Source organism: Equus quagga, chromosome 7, assembly GCF_021613505.1.
Source record: "Equus quagga isolate Etosha38 chromosome 7, UCLA_HA_Equagga_1.0, whole genome shotgun sequence".
Classification (NCBI taxonomy): Eukaryota; Metazoa; Chordata; class Mammalia; order Perissodactyla; family Equidae; genus Equus; species Equus quagga.
In genome coordinates this window covers 468254-493009 of record NC_060273.1, presented here as the reverse complement: position 1 = coordinate 493009, position 24756 = coordinate 468254, and the positions used below count along the sequence as shown (strand labels likewise).

The 24756-nt window shown below is 55.3% G+C and overlaps 1 protein-coding gene across 3 annotated transcripts in view; it reads right to left on the bottom strand.

The window, feature by feature from the left end:
* RAB11FIP3 (RAB11 family interacting protein 3) overlaps window positions 1-24756 on the bottom strand; it is an 82057-nt gene that overhangs the window by 5843 nt on the left and 51458 nt on the right. Inside the window, exons 2-9 of one of the 3 annotated variants that reach the window (XM_046666891.1) lie at window positions 21755-21966; window positions 17037-17186; window positions 15218-15352; window positions 11141-11176; window positions 6728-6821; window positions 5414-5517; window positions 2118-2258; window positions 3-84 (exon numbers count right to left, since the gene is read on the bottom strand). In XM_046666891.1, coding sequence (XP_046522847.1) covers window positions 3-84; window positions 2118-2258; window positions 5414-5517; window positions 6728-6821; window positions 11141-11176; window positions 15218-15352; window positions 17037-17186; window positions 21755-21939 — 927 coding nt within the window. In that variant the 5' untranslated portion in view covers window positions 21940-21966. The remainder of the gene's footprint in view (window positions 1-2; window positions 85-2117; window positions 2259-5413; window positions 5518-6727; window positions 6822-11140; window positions 11177-15217; window positions 15353-17036; window positions 17187-21754; window positions 21967-24756) is intronic. The other 2 variants (XM_046666890.1, XM_046666892.1) reach the window with 2 other exon arrangements.

Below are 24756 nucleotides of genomic sequence, written 5' to 3'. Positions count from 1 at the left end.
ACCTCCTCTAGGCGTTCGATGTTGGCCTTCAGACAGGGTGTGCAGGACCTCAACTCGCTGTTCTCCTCGTCCAGCTGCTGCAGCCTAGGACACACAACAAGGCTGGGACCCGCTCCCCCGGAAACGTGCCTCCTCAGGGCGAAGGAGGTCCAGCTTCTGGGAAACCTTGCTAGGGGCCACCTGGGGACGCACAGAAGCCACCCCGATGCCCACAGCCTGGTCTTACACACCCACTCAAGTGCTAGGCACTGGGGTTTGGGGGTAATTTTAGGTTTACAGGAAAGGTGCAGACATGGTGCAGAGTCCCCGTGGATCCCGGCCTCTTTCAGGTTCTCCTCATGGCATCTGCTCATCTGGTGTGTTTGTCACGGCCCACACCCCCACACTGGGACACGCTAGTCACTAAACCATGGACTCCACCCAGGCCCATCTCCTGTCAGGATCCCTCCCAGGACCACAGTGCACCTAGTCGTCTCGTCTCCTGTCCCATCTGGTCTGTGGCGGTCTCCAGAGTTTCCTGGTCTTTTGTGACCTTGACAGTGTTGAGCAGTTCTGTTCCTGCATTTGGTAGAATGTCCGCAGGCTGGGTTTGTCTGTTTCCTCATGTTAGGCGGGCCATGGGTGTGGGAAGAATCCCACAGAGGTGAGAGGCCCCTCTCGTCCCCACGTCAGGGGCACCTGAGTCCACACAGCTCATCCTGGGCGATGCTGACCTGCAGCACCTGGTTAAGGTGTGTCTGCCAGCATCTCCTCTGTCAGGTTCTACTCTTCCTGTGCGTTCTGTCCTCTGGAAGGGTCACTGAGTCCAGCCCGCACTGCAGGGATGAGAGGACTCGGCGTGCCTCCCCCCTCCCCCGAGGGGCGTCTCCATGTGTCCATGGAATCCTCCGTGAGGAAGATTTGCATCTTCTCCCGTTTATCTGTCAGTCGTCTCCTTCACACCGTGGGTCAGGCTCCAGCGCTGCCACTTGCTGTGGGGTCAAACTGTGGGCTCTGGTCAGGGGTGATTCTTCCCGCTCGTCCCCTGTGTCCCCGTGACCTGCCCCATCTTCGTGTGCGCTTGAGCACTTCCCTGCTTTCTGGGGCCACGGGATGTTCCAGGCTCCACTGAGTTTTGCCCTGTTCCAGCCTCAGCCCTTTTTCCAAGGAGCCCTTGATCCTTCCATAATCCAGCATCCTCACATCCTCTGACTCTGCAGTCCCCCTTACTGCCCACCACAAGGGGCTGACCTGCTGTCCTGGTGGTTCGGGCCTGGCCATCCCAGGTGGTGAAACACCCCTGCGTCTGCAAGCGAGGTGGCCTGCCCGTCCAGGACGACCCGGGACAGCTCTGCCTGTGGCCTCCTCCCCCCACCCCACTTCCAAAAATGCCTGGAGCTCTTCCTGGCTGAAGTCAAGTGTGTCTTCCAGCTTTGAGCACTGGGAGAGAGCATGAGTTTAGAACTGGAGGCCTCCTTCACAGACATGAAACTGCTCTCTCTAAATTATCCCAGAGGTACGGCTCAGCCCACAGGGCTCTGTGACATGCCCTCCTTCACTCCCACTCAGAGGGGCTCTGGGCAGAGAACAGGTGGGAACTCCAAGATGACCTTCGACCATTTCTCTGCCAATGACAGCGAAATGCCTTGTCTGTGGGTTTTCTTTTATAAATGGCGTTTTCAGGACTCACACCTGCAGGTGTAAACGGCCATGGCCCCCTAGCCAGTTCCAGTGTGGACCTGCTGTCATGCACCCAGCACCACGCTGGGGCCTCCGCGGCGTGTTTCACACAGACTCTCTCATCCCCTTTTTCTTCCTCCCCGACTTTTCCTGACTCATCGGAGGCTCATGCCTCCAGGTGAGCATAAAGGTAATTTTGTCAAGTTGCCTTAAAAAAAGACTGATATTTTGATTGGGATGACAGCGACTAGAGAGAGACTTAGAGAAACGGACATCCACATATGTCTTTGAATTCATATCTTTTGTGGTCTCTAGTAGAGTTTTATGGTTTTCTTCACAGAGGTTTTCCACTTTTTCTAAAATCAAACGTATTCCTGGACATCGCACCTTCCTGGGCGGGTGGGGTATCCCTTACATTTCCTCACTACCGTTCTGGAAGGACGCGAGGCCCCGCCTACCTGGCCTGCAGGTTCTCGACCTCGATGCTCTTCTCTCTCTCCATCTTGCACAGCAGCTCCTTCTGCTTCCGTGTCTCTTCCAAGACCATCTCACAGGCCCTCAGCTCCTGCTCCTTCAGCTGCTCCTCGAGGGCATTGGCTCTGCAGAGGCAAAGGCAGGAGGTGAGACTTTCTGCCCTTCCCACCAGCGCCTGGAAGCTGCATCAGGACTTCGAGAGAGCCTGCCCTACCGGGGGGAGGGCCAGGAGGCCAGCAAGACCTCCCACCCGCAGCACTGGTCCAGGGCAGTTCTGAAGCAGGGGACGTGCCCCAAACAGCCTCCGCCCCCCACTGAGGGTACCCAGGGCTTCAGAAACACACACGGTCATGACGGCAGGGCCAGTCTCCATTGGTCTCAGACGGGAGCTCACCCCGTCCCAGCCTACACCCACAGTCACCGCCTGCTCACTGTGTGTGGACACAAGCCGACCAGGTGCCCACCCCAGGGACCCTGCACTGGCACTCCAGGCTGGGGAGCTGGTATACAGAGCAGCTACACCCAGGTCACCCATGGCAGAGGTAAGGGCAGGTGACAGCAAGGACACGAGACAAAGGGAATGCTCACATGGGGGCCCCGACTCTGGCCTCCTCCCAGACCAGCACACCCACCCACAGAGGGCTCCAGGCCCTGCCCAGGGCCAGCACAGCCCACGGCCAGAGCAGCCCATGCCCCCAAGCTGTCCATGCACACAGGGCTTCTCATCTGCTCTTTGGCACCTCACACCTAAGAGTGAACGGACGGCTAGAGACCACTGGACACCACAGGAGAGCTTTTCCCACCAAGGAAACAGGTCGTGCAGGCAAGGCCTGTAACTCACCCCCTCAGAGTGAGACCCACACCCACGAGACGGGAGCAATGCCCCAGGAGGAACTCTCAGACGCTGAACTACGAGAAGAAAGAACGCGAAACTCAACAGAAAAGGTGAAGGAGAAAACTACCGAAGAATATTACATAAAAAAGGAAGACAGATGGAGTTAGAGAACAGGGAAGTAAAGAAAATGAGAGAAAAGGCCTCAAGGGTCTAAGGTTTGATTAACAGAAGTTCAGATAGGCAAGAAAATGGAAGAAACTGCACGGAGAAATAATTCTAGAAATCTTCCTGAAGCCGGGGGACACGTTTTCCAGACTGATAGGTTGGAAACCACTCGCCTAGCACAGGAAATGCTGAGGCCTGTGTGCAGGGGGAGCATAAGGCTGCAGCCCCGGGAGCAGCTCGGCTCAGAGGCACGGAGCTCGCCTGCCAGTGCTCCGGGGCCCTACCTCCAACTAGAATGCCAGACCCAGCCACGCTGTCAACTGTGGGGGACAGGACACATTTCCAGACACACAAGGTCTCCAGGAACTGGCTCCTGTGCCCCTTTTCCCGGGCAAGGATAGAGGCATCCTCCTCAGAAAGTGAGTAAGCACAAAAAGAAGAAAACGTGGAATCCAGAAAATAAAAAACTGAACACAAAGTGCGGGATTCCTGGGATGGCAGGAAAAAGAGAATAGCTGTGCAGCATGGGCTGACAGGATTAAAAATGGGAAACATCTAGAAACAGCAGCAGAAGCATGTTGTTGAGGAGAACGAGGGCAGACACCAGAGGAAACATCCACAGGAACTGGACGTGGCTACCGGGGGCTGGGGACTGGCCACAGGGCAGGCGAGGCACCGAGGGGGTTTTTCCACCACGGCCATGCGAAGCCAATAAATGCCTGTCACCCTGGATAAGCGTCACCATCGGCTCAAGAAAGGGGCTGACGGTCCCCGCAGATTCCCCAGGCAAGGACCGGGAGTAACCACGTCTCTGCGGGTGCAGCACACACTTAGCGCGGCCGGAGCCCAGCCTCTCCATGGACGTGGCCGAGCCACCCCGCCCTGCAGCAGGCGGGGCAGGCCTCCCGTGAGAACCTGGGGGCAGGCAGCTGCCAGGCCCAGGGTCTTGACTGACCAAGAGAACTTGTGTTTACTGTTAAAGCCACGTGTGAGCCCTGCCTGCTGTAAGATGGGGCACTCTGAGTCTCTGCACCTGCAGAGCAGACAGACCTGCTGACACTGGAGGACAGCTCAGGAAGGTCAGCACCACCCAACATGGGAACGTCGCGGTAGGCGGCCCCGGGAGCCTCGGAAGGGCCAGGCCACAGTGCGAGTGCCATGTGAAGGCGTGTGGGCCTGGGTCCGGCACTGTTCAGAGCGCTCGGAGTCCACCCACTGGGGTCGTGGGTAAGACACGGAGGCTGCGAGGGACAGAGCCCTGGCCGGAGGTCATGGGGTGTGTGGCAGAGCCAGGCTCAGGCCCCGGCAGCTGGCAAGGACAGAATGTCGTGCATGGGTCCCATATGTGCCGCACTTCCTGCCTCTCTTTCTGGCCTCGCCCCTGCAGGGCCCTTTGTGCCCCTGCACGCGGCACAGCCTGGAGAGCTGATGCTCCTGCTGCGTCTGCGTCCTCTGCACCAGAACGCATCACTGCAAGTCGGGCGGGAGGCTACGAGGCCGACTGCTTTCCAAACGCCAAAGGTTCCACAGGCTTCTGTGAACCTCTGCCAGACATGGGTAGGAAAGCTGCCCCCTCCTCTGTGCAAACGTCGCAGTTCCTCTTCCTCCCGCTCGACTCCCTCTGCCTTAGCACTCGTGCCCAGTCGGAGTCAGACTGCAGTCCCACCGCATCCTCAACGACTGCTCCTTTCTCACTTCAGGGGCTCTGGATACACTGGCCCCACCCTCCAAGCCCCTCAGCTGTCCCTGAGCCCGGGGAAATAACCTAAGCCCCCGAGCCTCGGTTTCGGCATCTGTGAGATGGGGACAGAGGCAGTGTCCGCCTCTCAGGGAGGTTGCCTGGGTGTGAGCAATGGCAGGGGCATGGGCCAAGCACAGCCACCGCCAGAGCGAATGCACCTGCATTGAGGAGGGGTGGTGTAGGGGCTGTCTCTTCACAGCGGGGCACGAGTTGGAGGCCCACAAAGCAAGACTCCAGCAAGCCTTAGCCTGTGCGGCCTCTGCTGCACCCAAGCCCTGAGTCCAGGTGCCCGTGCAGGCAGTGAGAGTGCTGCCCCCGCTGCTGCTGAACGGGGAGGCAGTGCCCCCTTTCCTCTGGGGCCCTGTGCATGCGGGGCAGACCAGGATGTACGTGCTCGGAAGGTCACGTGGCACCATCCCGAGTGGGCTCCCGGGGGCTGGATGGAGGGGCAGCTCCAAGTGAGAGCCCCACCAGCCGAGACTCTTTCTTTTGAGGTGACGAGAATGAGGGGGGTAGGGTCATGCCCCACAGGCCCTCACCTGTGCACCAGCTGGAGGTTCTCCTGCCGCAGCCGGCTGTGCTGTTCCCCATTGGCGACGGTGTCCTTCTCTAGCTCCAACACCCGCTTCTCCAGGAAAACAACCTCGGGAGCAAGACGGCGGCTTGAGAATCAAGGAGGTGGGAGAGTGGGCGCCCCCAAGTGAACTGCTCAGGAGGCAGCATCCACAGGGCTGGAGGGGGGTCCACCTCGTTTGTGGAGACTGTCCCCATACACAAGGCGGTGCAGCCTTATGGGCATAAGGTGGGGAGCACTCCGTGGCCTCAAAACCACAAGTGCAGATGCCACCAGGGGCCCAGAGGCCTGAGGTGTCCCAAGAGCACCTTGTGAGGCCGCAATGGCGCACGGGGCAGCGAGGCTCCTGGTCCCACAGGCAGGGCCGCTGCTCTGCCAGACCCAGTCACGGAGGTGGCACATGCAGGGGGCTTGAGGGACAGAAAGGCCGGGGTTTGTCCCTTCCTCCTCAGCGAGCTCACTAACTAGATGAGAGACAGATACCCAGAGGGAGGAGGAGGGGTGAAGGCAAGCATGAGAGCCAGGACGGCTCTACAGTGTATGAGGTGCTGGCAGTGCTGTAGAGAGGGGGTCCAAGAGGAGGTGACGGGGGAACAGGAGGATGTGGACGGGACAGGAGGAGGCAGGGGGAACAGGAGGAGATGGACGGGGACGGGAGGAGGTGAGGGGGGACGGGAAGAGGTTGGGGGACGGGCCGAGGTGGGGGGAAGGGAAGAGGTGGGCCATGCGTCCTGCCTTCCCTTCTCCCGTCTGCTGGAGCAGGTCCCTGGGGAGCTTGGGACTTTCCTGTTGCAAGGCCGCAGTGCTCCAGCCCAGAAGGCGCTCCATGCGCTCCAGGAACAGCCGTCCACCCAGGTTTGGGTGTGCTCGCTGCAGGCTGATGCCCACCTGCCCAAACCCAGAAGCCCGTCCATCCGGCGCCCTGGCCCTGGTGCACCCTGAACCCACATGGTCAAATGCGAACCGACAGTGCTCTCTGCCCTGCCTGTCCTCTGGCTACTCCTCCATGTATGACAGGAAATGCCCTTCCATCCCACAGCCCTGGGCCCTGAGGAAACTGTGGGGCAATGTCAGGCTGGGGGGGGGGGGTCAAATTAGCCCTTGAAGGCGCCATTGCCTCCTCCCACCTGCTCTAGCCGCTAGCCAGAATGGGGACCGGCACCCCAAACGCAACTCACTCTGCACACCCCAGTGTGCACCTGTGCCCAAGCTGGGCCGGCACACCCCAGACCGGCTGTGTGACCCACACGGTGCCCTCCGGTCCCCTCCCAGGGCCTACCTTGTCAGCAATGTCCTCTTCCACGCCCTCCATGGGGTCTGGGGGCGGGTCCTGCAGGGCTTCCATGGTCAGGGCCCCCGACTGGTGCAGGTGCCTGTGGAGGAGAGACAGCCCTGTCCAGAGCAGGCCCTTCAGCACACTCAAGGCGGAAAGGAAGGGGGAAAAGCCAGGGACGCGTCCTTTAAACACCAGCATTTCCAGGGCAGTCTGAGGAGCAAACCCCAGAGTCACCAGTGAGGGGCCGGGGTGAGCTGGTGGCTGCTCTCTGGAGCCCGACAGCCCTGCCTCCCTCCCTGCCAGCTTATGGGACGAGGGCACTTTGTGCTCAGGCAGTAAAACACCACCATGTCACGCTCCCTGTGAGACCAGACGACCTCATCTTCCCCCGAGGCCCTGGCACAGTAACTCAGATTACGACTCCTGCACCAACGTCACCTACACGTTCCTGATGTTTGATTTCAAAAGTTCTCCCTGTGGCAGTAACAGTGAGAGACCGGCGGCCTCGCTCAGGGTCTCTCTTGGGGTTAAGCTTGGGCAGGCACACAGGTGTGACAGTCCTCTGCGGCAGCAGCTCTGAGGACCGGGACCAGTGGACACAGGTCTCCAGCCCTATGGGCCATGTCGGGTGTCCCACAGCCCAGGACTCAGGTGGACACTGTCCCCACGGCCCTGCCAAAATCCCCTGCGGGTCCACAGCCTACTTCCTTCACTCCTCAGCCCCTGGTGCCTTAGCAGATACTCAGCAAACACATGTTCAGAGTCACCCTAGCGACAGCCTTGTTAGTTTTGGTGACACTGTATCAGCTGTAATGTACCTGGAGTGTGTAAAACTCTTAGAGATTTATGCAGAGCCGGAAGTCTGCAGGTACCAACCCAGGCTCTGAGTGCCACAGTCTGATGCTCACAGCTGTGTGACCTTGAGAAAGCCACTCACCCTTTCTGAGCCTTACTCTCCCATAAAATGCAGGCTGTTATGAGGTTTAAATGAGGTTATATATGTGAACAGTTCCAATAAGGACACAGCACAGAGTAAGAATTCAATAAAATGCTATTAAAAGTTACACTGCAGGTTTCTACATGATCAAATGTATGAAGTTCTAGTTCCTTCTTAGTACTGACTGGGCTTGTACATTTTTTAAATTCTTTTTCCGGAAATGTTCCAACGGGAGCAGAAAAGAGGGCATCTTCACCCCGGGGACCGCAAGGCCCCTGCATTTGCCCCGGGTGGACATAGGAGCACCTTTCGGTGGATTTCATCTGATTCCCTGAAGGGCACGGAACCCAAAGACAGAAGGGTGGACAGGCCATCGTGTACTCGTCTGATCAGTGTTCTCGAACACCTATGACCTTGACCCCAACACGAGCTCCTGATGCCACTGCTGGGGCGGGAAGCTGCCCACCCCAGACCCAGAGACCACCCTGAGAAGGGGCCTGGCCTGGGACTTGTCACACGACCCTGAGCTTCTGCCAGGGGCTCAGGGTGCTTTCGAGGGCTGAACCTGGGGACAAGGAGGTTGTGCGTAGTCCCCAAGCGCCCAGCATGTGAGGCCAAGGTTCCTTGGCATAGGCTGCGGGGCTTGTTTATGTAAACCCACTCCCACTCGGGAGACATACAAGGAGAAGAGGCTGTGGGAAATGCTGATCTACCCCCAAGGGGGGCAGGTAAAGTCTGGCAGGTGCCCAACTGCACATGAACTGCCACCTGACCGGGGACCTGCCTTCAGGGGGCACCGCCGGCCCTGCTGGCACTACCTGCCGTCCTGAGACCAGCTCTGTGCCGGTGCCTCAGGGTCCTCACAGGCACACCAACCCCAGAGCCATTTCCATCCAGGCTGGGTGCAGCCAGGTCACAGAGCCAGAGCTGGTGGCTCCAAAGCCATAGTCCAGCCCCCATGCCGCGCGCACATGGAAAGGACAACAGTTGTTTCGAGTTTCCTTAGAAGTCTGGTGGCAGTTTAAGGATGAAATGGCAGCAGCAGATGAAAGCTGCATGCATGTGTGTGCACAGACTGCAGCCTGTCTGTGAACTCTAACCACAGGTACCTGCAGACCGGGCTTCTCTACACCCAAGGGTGTCTGTCAAGAGAAGTTAAACTCTCAGAGGGTGTTTTAAAGGAGCGAGCAGATACAACGCCCAACAGCTGCAGGCCCCGGTCCATCCACATCTCCAACGTGGGGGCTGAGCACAGACGACTCAGCCGGGTTTTTACCTTCCTTAGTTTCACCAGCTGTGGCCTGTCTGGGGTAGAAGATGGGCGTGAAAGGGAAAGTGATGCTAAAACTATAATCAAAGTGTGGTCTGGAATTAATACTACATTCCTGAGGGCTTTTCTGAAAGAGGAGGTGGAGAAAACAAGTGGAGAAGGTGGACTGATGACGTTCACCTCTGCTTCCTCTGGATGCTAGGCCCTTAAGATGACAAGACAAGAAAAACCAAAGTTTACATCCCCGAGGACAAAGTGCAGAAGAGGAAATGGCAGCAGAACAGAGGCATCGCAGGCACCAAGCCCTGGAAAGCAGAGGGAGGAGGACTGCAGCTGATCAGGGGACGCTGGAAGCTGGCTGATCCTCAGGAGAAGCCAGGAAGGACCGGCGCCTGAGAAAGGGCCAGCAGAGACGAGCGCAGATGGAGGATGGAGGTGGTCCCCACTCCCCTGGAAGAGACAGGCTCTCCTAGACCCCACGGAGCCCTGACGTGGGACACAGGGCCCGCTCATAGGGAGAGCACCCACACTCGGCCAGCTCCATGGCGGTCCAGGGCAGCTTCCCCAATACTGGCAGACAGGTGGGACTCCATTTGGGGAAACCGGCCAGCTGGATCAGAGGAAAGACCTTCCAACATGGGGTCTTGTCCATGCCACACGCTTGCCAGCAGCCATGTGCCGGCTGCAAGCAATCGCTCCCATACCAACAGACACACCACCCGCCGTTTGAGGGAAACCTCTAACAAGAAAGACAGGACCCGGGCAAGGACCCAGGGAAGACATGGGAGGAAGAGCTGGCAGTGCGTCACAGCAGGCAGAGCAGAGCAGAGGCACAGGGTGGTATGGACGAGACACAAGGGGCCCGAGTAGGAGCTCCAGAAGGTTAGGGACATGGAGCGGAGGACGCATCAGAGAAATGGCTCAAGAAAGGTCCCCAGAACTAAGGGACAGAAGCTTCCAGATTGAAGCAACATGTCTTTCATCCTGCCCTACATAATTAATGAGAAAAAGGACTCACAAGATTCACCCTAAAATTTCTGAACCTCAGGGATAAAGAAACACTTAAAAGCTTCCGGAGAGGGAAAAGGAAAACCAGAAAGCATCTGCGCTCACAGTAGAAGCTGGCGCTAGAAGATGAGGAGCAAAGCCTTCGAAACTCTACAGGGGGATGATGTCCAACCTAGAGTTCCACAACAAGCCAAACCACAGAGTAAAATAGCCAGGAAGTTCCCAAAAATTCACCTCCCGAGAAGATATGGGAAGATGTGCTGGACAAAAAGAGGGAGATAAAGAAAGGAAGATGAAATCAGAGAGCGAGATGACCTGACACTTGAAACAACTAGGGGAATCAGTGGGAGAGAAAGCACAGCCCCAGCCTTGCAGCCTGCACGGCACCTGTGTGGAGGGCAGGCACCCTGGGGTGACATCCAGACAGGGGCAGGGCTCCCTCACGGCCCTGTTAGGGGCTGGGCAGTGGAGGCAGGGGAGCAGCACAGAAGAAGCAAATGAAAATATGAAGGCAATCACTGCCTCCAGGAGAAGCAATGACTTCCCTAGAAAGGAAACAGTGATGCGTTGTGAGGAATGCTGCACCTCACAGACCCTGTGAACCCTGCCCTCAGAGCCAGCCCGGCAGGGGGGAGAATGAATACACGAGCTGTCTCTCACTGTAGGAAGCCCTTAGGGAGTATCCAAAACAGAGAAAGCAAGAAATGGCCACAAAAAAGCACGTTCTTTAGAAACGGAGCTAGGTATCTCCTTTACCTTCTCCTCACCTCGGGGAACCAGCCAGGGCAGCGAGGGCACAGCCTTTGAAGGAAGCAGACCCAGACCTGGGCCCCGTCATGTTCTGGGGCTGGGAGGCCAGGGCCCTCGCTGACCCTCCCTACTGGTGGGTTAACCTACTGCGGACACGCAGGGCCATTGGCGCTTTCCAGACCTCTTGGTAAAGACAATAAGCCAGGAGGAGTGCCAAAAGCTTTCAACGTAAACTTCCCAGTTACAAAGCCTGGTCCCAACCCACAGTTTTGGAAATTCTTTTCACAATCCATTCCCTCAAATTATTTTCAATCCCAAGCTGTGAGACGTGACTTTCAAAATTTTTAAAAAATACCTTGGAAAATAGTATTTTCTAAACATGTTCTTAAAGAGCTACGATTAGCAATACATTTCAGAAGAACATCTCAGTAAGGAACCAAGGGTCTCCTACCTTGCCACCTTCTTGCTGGAGAGCCGCTTCGCTGGACTGTGCAAAATCAAAATAAACAGGAAAATAGTGTCAGCGAACAGACAGGGAGGAACGGGAGGAAACAGGAAACTCAGGCTGGAGAGATACGGGGCTGGGGGCGTCCACAGGCATGCACCACCCTGCCCCGAGGCAGCTCCATGCACAGAAAGGCCCACTCAGCAAAACGTCCAGAGACACGGGAGCAACTCAGGGGCTTGTCAAGGCCTCAGCAAGTGGCATTACTCCACCTGCAAATAAATTTCAGATGGAGCCACAACCAGACCTGAGTTCAGAGGCAGACCAGCTCGCTGCGCTGGGTCCGAGCCATCTGCCAGTGCCACATCCCAGAAGCTTTCAAAGCCAAACTGCCCTCCAAACGCTTGGCCCCCAGAGGCCCCTGCCTGAAATGTGACCCGGGCCTGTTTGTAACAGGAAAGTTTGTTGTCGGTTTTAACTGAGGCACCCACACTTCACACTCTAAAATCCCGCCTGGCAGTGATTTGAAAAACCTCTCCCACTGCCATTTCGGGGCAGTAAAAACAGAGCATCACAAATGGTCCGTCTGATGTAATTATCTGCAGTGGCAAAAAGGGCCCAACTTACCTTCCCTCTCATTTCTGAAGTCCACAGTTTTATTTTCCAATTTAACTGCTAAACTATTAGCCTCAACCTACAAGAAGATAAAGTCATCTCTCCAAGCACAAGAATGACCGTTGTCTTGGACTTGGAAGAGCCAGACAGGCTGCATCTCTCTTCAGCTCACTCATCTCACACACCTGTGATTCCCTTAAGGTTTGGGTAGAAAAGTCTACTTAGGGAGAAATACATGCTGTACCAGTTACCAATTCACTGCCTCTCAGCTCAAAATTCATCCTTTTTACTTGTTCTGTGGAAATGGATCCGGGCCCTTTGCAAGGTGAGGTTTTGTCGGCTGAGCACACTGGGGAGACATTGTGGGAGGAAGGGTTGTTGCAGGCTCTTGGGGCTCCCTGGTGGCACCTTGCTTTCAACTGAGGCTCTGACAGTCACGCTTCAAAATCTCGCCTGAGCAGCTTGCTGGGTGCCGGCGCCCAGCAGCCCCCAGGGGCCAGCAGCCTCCCTCGACATCCCCTCAGGCAGTTTTGTAGTGGAGTGCTTCTGCTGAGACCCTTCCCAGGGAACAGCTTTCCCGGCAGCCAGAGGGCAGATTTCCAGCAAGTTCTAGAAGATAGATTCAACAAGTCCTGCCAGTGTGGCACCATGGTGACATCTCTGCCGCCCAGCCTGCCAGGCCCATGCCCTGTGCAGCAGGGTCCGTCTCAGCCCTGGGGGTGCTGCTCCTCACACAGCTGCTCCTGCCTTCTTCCGAGTCCTCTTTATCTTACTAGCTGATGCCTTGTCACCCCAATCTCTGTTAGAGTCAGTCATTCTTTCCATTCAACTTTCATGTTCAAATTACGCAGTGGCTCCCCTCTCCTGATTGGACCTTGACTGACACTGTACATTTTAACACAAATCTGTTTCATGCTGAGACCACTGAGACTCCCTGAGACACGGGACAGGACAGACTCAGTTTGCCAATCAACCTCTCAGGGACTGGACCAGCAGTAAAGCGATGGGGTTTAGAATTTGAAAATAAACCCCTGGGGAAAGCAGACTTCTTAATTTCTACAAAATGAACTGTTTTCACAGAGGCTCCCAGGTACCTGGAAAATAAAAAACACTGTCGGCACGTTCTGAGGCTCACTGGGCAGAAATTACATCTGGTGTCAAGGCTCCCAGATATGGTGTGGACTAAATCACTTTTTTTTTTTTGAGGAAGATTAGCCCTGAGCTAACGACTGCCAATCTTCCTCTTTTTTTTGCTGAGGAAGACTGGCCCTGAGCTAACATCCATGCCCATCTTCCTCTATAAAACCCGAGGGATGCCTACCACAGCATGGCTTTTGCCAAGTGGTGCCATGTCTGCACCCGGGATTTGAACTGGCGAACCCTGGGCCGCTGAGAAGCAGAACGTGCGAACTTAACCACTGTGCCACCAGCCCGGCCCCTAGATCACTTTTTATCACCCACCAACCATGACCAAATGCATGTTTTGAGGCAATTCTATGGAAACCAACAGGTAAGATTCAGATCTCCTCAACTCGGTGCTTAGGGGGAAACTTCCTGACTAACAGCTGTGTCCTGATTGTAATGATTTTAATGGTACAGGAACTCCTTGGCAGAGTCTTTCTTAGGGAATGGGTAGCTGGAAGTGAGACCCCGCTGGACGTGCTGGTCATACTTAGCCATGTCCCAGTCTGTTCTCATCCCCCCCGAAACCTAGCAGAGGTGACCATGGCCATCCTGGGCAGGTGCCCAACATGGGAAAAGATCAGTTCCACGTCAATAGTCCTTGGAGGAGGAGAGACAAGATGCGTGTCTCCAAGTTTACTCTCAAATACCGAGACGACACACCTGTACTCAGACCCACTTAGCAGGAGGGCAAGTCTTCATATGGGAAGGACGAATGACCCCTCACCAGCCAGTCGAGTGATCTTCCTGAAGCACTCGACACCCAGACAAACACACATGAGGCAAAAACCAGCTTTCCCTGAAGCAGAGGCCAGCAGGTCTATGAAATCAGCAGATGCCAAACTTCCTCAAATCTCCCTGGGAGGCCCCCCTCAAAGCACACTTCTAGCTCCTCATCAGGGTGCTGGGACCCCCAGGCTCCCCTCTGAAGCTGCCAACTGGCCACGCACGCTGTGATCCTCTCTACCTGGTCCATTGGGCATTTGCTGGACTCCGACCTGTGTTTCGAGTGTTACACAGAACTTGAGGAAAAGGGATCAAGACATCACATGTGCTGGAGCTGGAACTAGAGCAGGACAGCGGGCACAACTGGGCCGTCGGCCACGGCACCAAGCTGGCCTCAGCTAAGGCTCTAAAGGGGCAGGTTCCTCAGGACAGGTCAGTGGCTTCTAGAAGGCTATGCTAAACATGCTGAAACCATCAGGATTGTTCACTTTCTCCCATCTTTTACATATCCTCCTGCCAATTCAAGGCCCCTTCTTCCAGGAAGCCGCCCAGGAGTCCACATCACTGATCAGCACGGGTGACCCCTCCTGCCCAGCGTGAGAGCTCTCTGTGGGTCGCACGCCGCCTCTGCTGGGCCGGGCTGCTGTGGACCACAGTGGTCCGCCTCTTCTCCAGACCCTCCTCAGAGGGGCCCACCCAGGGGCTTGCTCACACAACAGCCAAGTCAACGACATGCTTAAAGGACACGTTGATATGTACAAACCACCCCAAAATGCTTTCTATAACCGGAGTTTGCAAAGTTGTGAGGAGCCAGCAAAAGGACCTGTCTCCTCCCGGGACGCTCACCTGAGCTGCGACTGTGTACAGGGGCTAGAGAGGGAAGCCAAGAGCTTCGACACAAACCAGAACCGGGAGATGGAAAAAAGAAACCAAACAGGGACTGGCAGAGGGCAGGGGGCAGCAGGCACGTGCTGGGGTCCTGGCTGCGTGTTTTAAAAACAGGGTAGCAAAGCTGGATTCTTCTGGTAACGGAGTCTGGGGCAGCCTTACACAAACGAGTTCAGGGAGGTGCTCACCTGGAGCATGCACGCCTGATGTAAACTACACTTCTGATAGCTGTTTACAAATCTGTTTTTACCGACCAAATCTTACTTTAAACTTCCCGGAGCTGTTTCACGTGACCCTCAATTAGAGAAATCTTTCCAGTAAAATGAAAAACGTCTCTCTTTCCCAGCACAGTCTTTCTTTCACATGCTGGATTTCCCATGCAGGACGCACAGCGTCCAAAGCTCGCTTCCACTCGTGGGGACCGAGCAGCGGATGAGACTGGGCATGCACACAGGAGCAAGGAGCGTGCAGGCACTAAACACAGGCTCAGCGCATGCAGGGGAGGGCAGGGCATGAGGGGAGTCTGCTGTCCGCCCGCTTCCCTCTTGACCACAGCGCTGGCCCGTCCTCCGGAGGGGGCACCAGAGCGGCCAGCTGGCGGGGTGGGGGCTGCGGGCAGCAGAGTCCCCTTGCCCCTGAACAAGGAGCAAGGCTAGGCACTCTGTCAATTACCTATTATTTTCAAGATCATTCAGGCGAGCAGAGAGGTCCTCAAGGCGGTTGATTTGTTTGTGGCACTGGCTACAATAAAACTCAAAAGCCTCATCCGTGAGGATGCTGCGCAGCTTTGCAGCAAGAGGGTCAGTGCTGGAGAGAGGAGAGCATCAGTTCAGGAGAGGGCAGTACCGCAGGCTGCCCGTGACTTGACGCGGGGCCGGACAACAGCATTGTCGGTTGAGCGGCTGTGAGGACGGTGGCTCTGGCCTCTAGGCTGCATGAGCCCCCGTCCCTCGTCACCTCTAGGACCCAGGTGCTCAGAGGAAACAGGTGCAGCGTCGGCTTCATGGTAAACAAAAGCCCCTCGTTAACACGGAGTGAGTGAGGACACCGCAGTGTCTCCTTCATCAGAAACACATCCCTGTGGGGGTGAAGCACCCAGTGTCCCGTGAAGTCTTCCTTCCTGGGCTGCAACTATCTTATAACTGCTCTCAAAGCCGCCAGGACCAAAGCTACGTGCGGATGATGAGGCAGCAGGGATTCTGTCATTTTTAAGAACCTCATTGGAAACTCAGAATGCCACCAGCCTCCCTGCACTCTAACTCCAACAGCACTTGGGGCCCTGGCGAGGAGCTGCTGCAGGAGAGCCCCTGGGCTTTTGGAAGCCACTGCGGGAGTGCAATTTAAAGAAAGGGTGAAGCGAAACCTCAATTGTAGCGCAGAAGTTACACTCGAGACATGAACAGTGAAACAGTGGGCAGGAGACAGGGACAAACTAGACAAACGGGAAGAGATGACCAACACAGCAAGGCCAGGTCCTTGGGCCCTCATTTCAATACCCCCATGAACGTGGCATCGGAACGGGAGGGCTGCTTGGAGCAAGCACGCTGTTTGCTCACGCACAGCTCCCAGAGACGCAGGTGCACGGCTGGCGGGCAGTCTCGGGGAGGGCACATGGAGAACGCAGGGGGGCCCCGTCAAGCAGCCCTCCGGGCACTGCCCGCCCCAGGTCCTCTGGCCCAGGTGACAGTCTGGGTGAAGAAGAACCTCTCAGTCGCCGGTTTAAAGATACTCAGCCTCTGCTGTTGGCAAAGATGGAGAATTTCAAGAACCAAGCACAAAGAGACTGGCGGACAGGCTGTTCCTCATCTAAGAGGCAGGCATGTCCTCTGACGGCCGCCCCCAGCGACGGGCTGCAAGGCCCACGGGACACAGCACAACTGACGGCTTTCTCCCTGCGCAGCCCTGAGGGGAAGGAGAGCCGGGGAGCAAACAGCTCCGTGAGGAAGGCCTCGCCCTCCAGATACCACAGTTCAGTTCATTCAAAGCCAGAACATCCTGGACAGTTTGGGGATGTGAATCCAAACAAGCGATTGTGATGCCAAAGCCTCCTGGGGAGGCAGGTCAAAGGGCACAAACGCCCAGCTACAGAGGAATGGGACCTGAGCATCTAACGCCCATCATGGTGACTGCAGTTGACAACACTGTCTTGTATAAATGAAACTTGCTAAGAGAGCAGAGCGTGAATGTTCTCACACACAGACCCACACAAAGCTGCCTCAGCGTCGCCTATAAACCGCAATGCGATCCACAACCGACGGGCTCCGTGCCACGTGCCTGAGCTGAGGCCTCGGAAATCCGGGAACACGGCTGGACAAGACACCTGAGCCAGCCTTCACCCAGGTATGAATCTTCACACTGACTGCGGCATGTTTAATTATATTACAGAAAATAAAACAAGCGCTCTCACCAATTTACGCACCCAAAGGGACATTTCCTCACAAGCAAAGGAGGGGAGATGGGGGGAGGGGGAGCACCGAGCAGGCTGCGTTACCAGGGGCTGAGGAACGTGGGCTCCCTGCAGCCATGCTCCCCGTTGCACAGGGTCTCCGGGGACAGCTCCGCCTCGCTGCCCTCGCCATAGTCCTCGAAGTGCTCCTCGCCACCCATCACCGTGACGACCGACTGGCTGTGCGGGTGGGATCTGCGGGGGCAGAAGAGAAAGACACACTCTGACTCACCCGCGGGCAGCCCCAGGGCTGGGGGCGTGGCCGGGGCTTTCTCGTAGAAATGTGCCGCGAGCCACACTCGTGAATTCAAATGTTCCAGCAGCCATGTTAAGAATAAAAGGAAACGAACAGGTGAAATGGATTTTAACATTTTTTACTTAGCCCAACATACCCAAAAGATGATCTCAAAAGCAAGATTTTTTATGTTCTTTATTCCGCAATCAGTCTTGGCAGCCTCGTGTTCGCTGTGCTCTCCCAGCACGACAGGCTCACACAGCCACGCTGCAAGTGCTCAATGCCCTGCACGGCAGACCGTCAGCTGGAGAGCAGACCCACGTCTAGGCACACTGTCCTCACACAGCCACCGGCTGACATGAGCACAAGCTTCTGCTGTCATGTAAGACCCAGAGCAGCAGCTCCCAACCAGGGAAGTGAAGGTGTGCCGGCACCTGAGCCCTTCTGAGAGGGAGATCACCGCTCCGTGCTCACCCTCCAGGGAGCAGGGCTGCGGAGCTAGGCAAGGCGCTCAGGTACGGGGTCCTGGGGGCTCAGCTGCACGGCTGCCACCTCTGCCCCTCGGCTGGCAGAGGCTGAGCCGAGCCTGGCAGCCCTGTGCTCTCCCAGAGCTGTGCCGACGGCCGCTCCCCTGCACCAGTGACAGGTTAAACTCATCAGCACTAATCCCCATGAGGATCTGCCGTCCAGGGAACGAGACCTGGAGAGAAGGGACCACCCAGTGCCCCCGAGTCAGGGACGGCAGTGGTCTCTGTGCTCCCCGAGGCCCACACGGCTGCTCAATAGCTGAGCAGGTTCCCATCTCCTGCCCACGGAGCGCACGTCCACTGCGCAGTCCTGAAGCCACTTGGGACGAACCACGATGACTTCTGCACGTGCCCCAGGAGCAACGAAAACGCATGTGCTATTACCCTGGTGCATTCTCAAGCCCCCGCCCGAGCAAACTGAGACAGGGTGACCTCGGGACGTCTGACCGCTCGCAACAGAGTGCTTCCAAGTCCCTGTCTGCCCTCAGTCCCTCATCTGCTCACACGGAGACAAGAGGGAACCACTCCTTCCAACAGTCACCCTTTTAAATTCAGCACACACAAGAAGACTCCATCTTCCGTTTTGTCAGATTAGCTGCTTGTTTATCAATGAGCCCAGACCCCAGGAGAGAAAACTGCCCTCGGAGAGGAGGGTGAGTCACTGCGGGAGCCCCTCCTGCCTGGAGCACCCACGTCCTTGGGGCTGCAAGGACAAAGCCTGCTATTCCCTCAGAAGGAAAGAGGGCAGGCACAAAGCCCAGCCTCCCTGTAGCTGCTGCTCCCAGGGGAGAGTTTTCCTCATGTCTCCCGGGAGAGCAATAAGGGCCCCACGGGTCAAAATGAGGGGCCGGGGGTCACGCAGCTGTTACGGAACCGGATGGCGATTCTGTACTGAGTCGACACAAAACCAGTGACATTAGCTTACAGTCAGCATCCTTGCCACTGATAAGCTTTTCAAAACAGAAAATATTCCTCAAATTGGACATTAACATGATTTCGACAAATCACGAGGGCAAGTGTGTTATGCAGCACAAGAGCCTAGAGTTTGAAACTTTCCTGAGAAAAATTAAGACCTCAGGATGATTTCCCAGATTTGGCATTTCTTCAGCTTTTTTTGATTACTTGAATCAAGTTAAATTTAATTAGAAAAATTTAGCTTATTACCTTGAAAAACACTGATAAGAAAGCAACAAAGGGAGCATTGCCAGCCCCTCTGTGTCTTATCCTCACGCTTGGGCTGTCGTGGTGTCTCCTTCTCCATCACTACAAGGCACCTAGAGTGGCTTTGCTTCATGCTCCATTTCCACGCACGCTGGGCTTGTGCCCTGGAAAGTGTACTTCCAGGTCCCAGCAGAGCCCAAGGGCCTGCCTGGCCCAACGTGGATACATATCCCACCTCACCTCCACCAGGAGGTCACTCCTGAAGGAGACAATCAGGCTTAAGAAAAGCCAAATACATGGAGAGAGACACTGCATCCAAAGACCGGAAGACCCAATATTACGAAGATGTTGATTCTCCCCAAATTCGCCCACAGATCCAGCACAATCCCAACCCAAACCCCAGCAGGTGCTGTTCTCCAGAAAGTAACAAGCTGATTCTAAAATCCACGTGCAAACGCAAAGGGCCAAGACGTGCACCGTGACCGTGAAGCACAGGCTGGAGGACACACACCACCAGCCGGCACGACTTATGACAAGGGTGGAGCAAGGACACGTGGTGCTGACCCAAGAGTGGACAGACACCACACAGAACAGAGTGGACAGTCCAGACACAGGCCACACAGTCAGCCACCTCGTGGGACCTAGGCGACACCCAGACAGTGGAGGAAGGAGGAAACTTTTCAAAAATGAGGCTGAGTCGATTGGACATCCACATGGGAAAAATGGCCCCTACCTCATGTCACACCCAAAAAATCAGTAATGGAGAAATCGCAGATCTGAATGTGAAGGTGAAACAAGACAGTTTTTAAAGGAAAGCAGAAGTAAACATGGTGATGTGAAGTAAACAAAGATTTCTTAGAACACAGAAGTGCTGACCACAAAAGAAAAATGGATGAACTGAATGAAGTAGCATTAAAAACATCAGTTCCTCAGAGACACCATCAGGAAAGTGGAAGGGCGACCCACAGAGCTGGAAAAAGACACCTTTGATACACGTGCTGGACCAAAGACCCACACCCAAAATAGACAAGGAACGCCTACAAGTCAGGAAGAAAAAGACGACCCAAAAGCCCGGCAGAGGCCGGGTCCCAGCCGTGGCCTGTTTGGTGGAGCAGGACTGGGACAGAACCACGAGCGTGCATCTATGCGCCACCTCGCGCCTCAACAGCGGAGTGGAATCGTAGCCGTGGAGACCACATGGCCTGCGAGCCAAAACCACTCACTATCTGGCCTTTTACAGAAAAAGTTTGCAGACCCTGCAATAAACAAATGGGTAAGAGACTTCACAAAAGAGGATTTCCAAATGGGCAATAAACGCAAGAAAGGGTGCTCACCCTCATGGGTCACCTGGGAAGTGAACATGAGAACTATCCCGCACGGATGCTCCACCCCACGCCCCCCAGAAAACAAACACGAGAAAGCAGACAAGGCCAGGTGCTTGGAGCAAGCAGAGCCCCACAGGCAGCCGGCGGGCGGGCAGCGACCCTCACCTCCCTGTCACTGAACTGCAGTAAGTGCAGTAACAAAGCACACGTGCGTGCTCCAGGTGCACCACCATCCCATTCCTGGGCACAAACCAGGCCACCAGAAGACAGGTAATGTTTACAGCAGCTTTATTCAAAAAACCAAAACAGTAGGGGGCCGGCCTGGTGGCGTAGTGGTTAAGTTTGCACTCCACTTTGGCAGCCCAGGGTTCACAGGTTTCGATCCCTGTGCAGATCTAGCACCGCCCATCAAGCCATGCAGTGGCGGCATCCCACATAAAACAGAGGAAGAGTGGCTAACAGATGTTAGCTCAGGGACAATCTTCCTCAAAAAGACAAAACAAAACAAAAACAAAAACCCAAAACTGTAAACTGCCCAAATGCTGTTGACTGTACATTAAAACGCTGCAGCATATCCACACAATGGAATGCTCTCCTAATAACGGAAGTAAACAATTTACAACTGTGAACAAAGATGTGGATGGCTCTCACAGCCACAATATGAAGTGAAAGCAGCGAGGTGTAAAAAGGGTGCCCACTGTGTGATGACACTTAGTGCGGGACAAAACCAGGCAGAGGGAGGCTGCTGTGCGGAGCTAGGCACCTGGGGGTGGGGGGGTCACGGCTGCGGGCGCGTCTGCACACTTAGACAGGGGTGCTCACGAATCAGGGTGGAACACTCCAATTAAAGAGAAAAGACCAAAAACCCTGTGAGGGCAAAAAAACCCCACAATGAAACAAAATAAGCAAAATAAAACCAAACCACTTCCAAGGCTGCCAAGCAGGGTGGCTTCCCCAGCAGCACAGGGCAAAACCACGAGCTCTCATTCGGGTCCACGTGGCCCCGTGGCACTTCCCAAGCCTGCCCCCTCCCCTCACTGGTCCTCAAATGCAGGGGCGCACCTGGGACGGGGCGTGGGGGGAGATGAGAAGAGCAGGCCTAGCTAGGGGTACTGTGAAGATTAAGGGGTTCTCAGATCCTGCAGGAAGACATTCCCTGAATACCGTGTCTTGCCCTGGTTTATAAGAACTGTGATGACAAAACCCAAAAGACTGAGCCCAAGTTTTTCTCCCACAATTTCTACCTCAACAGCCAAAGAAGTTGTGCAATGCTTACAGCCAGGGTCATCTGCAGGAGGAGCAGCCCCAGATAGGGAGGTCAGCTGTGACCAGGTATGCTCAGGGCCACTGTGTGTGGGCTGTTACCTGGACTGGAGGCCTCACTGCAGGGTCCACACTCTCCTGGAGGCCCCCTCACGATTCTAAACCACTCTCTGACACAAACCCCTCCATGGACCCGCCTCGCCCATCAGAGCCGTTGCACGGTGTCCCAGCGAGCAGAGGCAGAGCACAGACCTGCCTGGGAGCAGTAGGAGGGCCCCGTGGCCTGGCTCCTCCATGGCGTCCAGGCACTCAGAGGGCACGGCCGAGCCACCCGCGCTGTCCGTGTCCCCTTCAGGCTGCAGCTCGGGGTGCACCAGGGTGCTCGTGTCCTCATCGGTGAAGGTCTCGCACTCGCTGTAGGTGCTCTCGGAGCCCATGTACGCGCTGTCTGTTACCTCGTTGGCCTAGGAGAGAGCGCCAAGGGTCAGTCCGGCCCCTGGGAAAGAGTACACCCGTGTGGGGTGCAGCACAGTAAGAGCACTGCTGTGGGCATGGAGAGACCGTGAGGTCGTCCCCACTGCAGGGAGGAGTCCCCACTACATTTCTAAGCAGAAACTTCAGCTTACAAAACAATTCAATATTTAGAAATTGAAAAACAGGCACATGTCCAGGAGCAGAAAAAACTATTGGAGTAATTTTTTGTTAGTTACATAAATATACCTAAAACAGACAGAAAGCATCCCGAAGTGTTATAATAAACCCCAGCAGAACTACCCATTTTTGGCTTCCAACATTGGAATTATTTGTATCCAAAGAATTAACATTCCACAGTGTAAGAATATGCCTTTTTAAATTAAAAAGTCATCATCAATACGTTACATATGTTCAGGCTATGGCTTTGAAATTCAATTATGTGGTCTAACCTCAAAATGCTAATTAATCAATTATTTAACCGATGAATTATGTTCATCGGTTAAATGTCCACCTTCCTGCTAAACATGTCTTTGTTTTCACTCTCATGGACCCAGCGCCTAGCATAGTGCCTGGCATATAGTAGACTGCAAATACGTGTGGGTTGTACAAATGAAACTAAAGAACCATTAAACAGGCCATTTTTTCAACTTATAATCTCGACTTTAATTAAAATGCAATTGTACTGGTTAGGTAAAAAGGAGCCAAAACACTTCATGCTCAGAAGATTTTGAGGTTAACAATTTGCAAACAAATAAGATTTCAGAAAAGCAGCTGGAGAGAGGTGCCCTTTGCACTCTGGTTCTGGCATCAGGAGAGGGGGACAGTGCTCAGATGCTCTGCGGTAACAAAAGGTCACCAGGCCACGGCTAACCTGGAGGGCGACCAGAGGGCCCTGCCCGGCTACACCCCCTCAGGATCCTCACCCGAGCCCATGGGAGCCGGCTATGGCCGATGAGAGGCTCAGGGTCCACTCTCGGTCCACGTGTGATCCTGGACACACGACTCAACCACCCCGAGCCCTGTTACCTCATTTGTAAAGGGGAGTTGTAAATGCTGATCTCTCATCACAACCACATGGGATCAAGAGAGACCACACAGGCAGGTGAGGATCAGAAACGGAAAGACTGTGGGCTCACGTGTCACTGGTGAGCGGAGCCACCTGTGAAGCTGGAATGAAGTAGGGAATGACATGAGATGTACCTACTGCAGGTGTTCAGTGACAGCATCTATATTTCAAAGGGAAAACCCAATCTTCCTTGAACCTAAGGTAACTAAGAAATTCATAAAAAGTGTTCACTTCAAAATCTGAAACCAGAGAGTCACTTGAAGAGGCGCCCCCTCCAGCTCTGCTCACCGTCACTGAGCAGGCGCAGGCCGGCTGGTCACTCCACCTGCGGGCAGCACAGGCAGAGACGGGCTGTCCGGGCCAGACAGGCGCAGTCTGCCAGAAGCTGGGCCCGTAGAGGGTGGCACAGCAGAGCAGGCACAAAATCCCTAGCCAATTCCTGCTGTCCTCTGAGGCGTGGCACTGCACACTCACATGGGGGTACTGCCCAAGAACCACCCGAGGGCACAAGGAAAGCTCCCCCTGACTCCAAACAATAGCCACAGACCAGATCAGCTATTCCGGATTTAGCCGGAAACTCCTCAAAGAACACTGCTCTTTGTCTGCAGGACGGTCCTATGGAGACTCCCTCACCTCAATCTCTCAGTCCTCAGACCAGGAAGCAGGCGGGGCCCACACACCCCAACCTGCACCAGGCAGAGACCCTCTGAGATGGTTTCCTGTAGTGAACAGAACTTGACTCTCGAGGCCAGCTTTTAAAAAGCCAACAGCTGGCACTTCTGACAGATGCAGGATGCTCCGCTCCCACCAGCATGGACCCCATGCCCTCGATGGGCAGCTCAGCACTTCTAAGAGCAAACTGATTTAACGCCAAGCTAAGTGTTTGCCCCTGAGAAAGGGAAGGAGGGCCGGGCACTTGGGCTTGTTAATTTTACCCACAGGGAGCTCCCATCAATAGTGCGGCTGAGGCTGGGGCTGCAGCACAAGCTTCCTTGGAGCTTGGACAGCACAGTTCAGGATGGAAGCAACTCCCCACCGACACAGGGACGTGAGGCAGACGCTACACAAACAATGGCCACAGAGGGGCATGCCCATGCTCAGTCCTGGGCAGCTCACCAGCCTGTAAACAGACAGGAGGGCGAATGCCTCCCACCTCAACTCCTCATTCTAAAGCAAACCCACTCCTCCTGCACTGATGGAGAGTCACACAGAAATGAACAGTTCCCACTTCAAAAAAGGCTGTATGTTTGCATCTACTCCTTACTTTGCCCCAAATTAGAAACAAACGGGGTCCTGGAGGTCCCATCCCCACAGCACTGCTACAAACACTCAGACACCCTGGTGGGGGTGTGGGCAGTAAACAGCCTCTTACCCAGAGCTTCCTAGCGGCCTGCAGGCACATGGAGTGGCCCCAAGGGGACAGGGGACTGTCGGCTCAGTGAGCAGGACCCAGGATGAAGCCCAAGAGGGCTGAGTGGGCCAGGAGGACAGGGACAGCCATTGCATAGGTGCTCCCCCCGCCCCCGGCCGCTCACCCAAAGGATCAGCTTTTACTGGTCAAGGCTGCCATGAATAAATGTCAGCAAGCCAGGGGGTTTTCCAGGGCAGTTGGGTAAACAGCTGCCCTCCAAGAGAGGCAAAAAATCATCTCAGAGCATGGTGCACGTTCACCACGGTCTACCAGACAGACACAGGAACAGCTCACACAGCATGG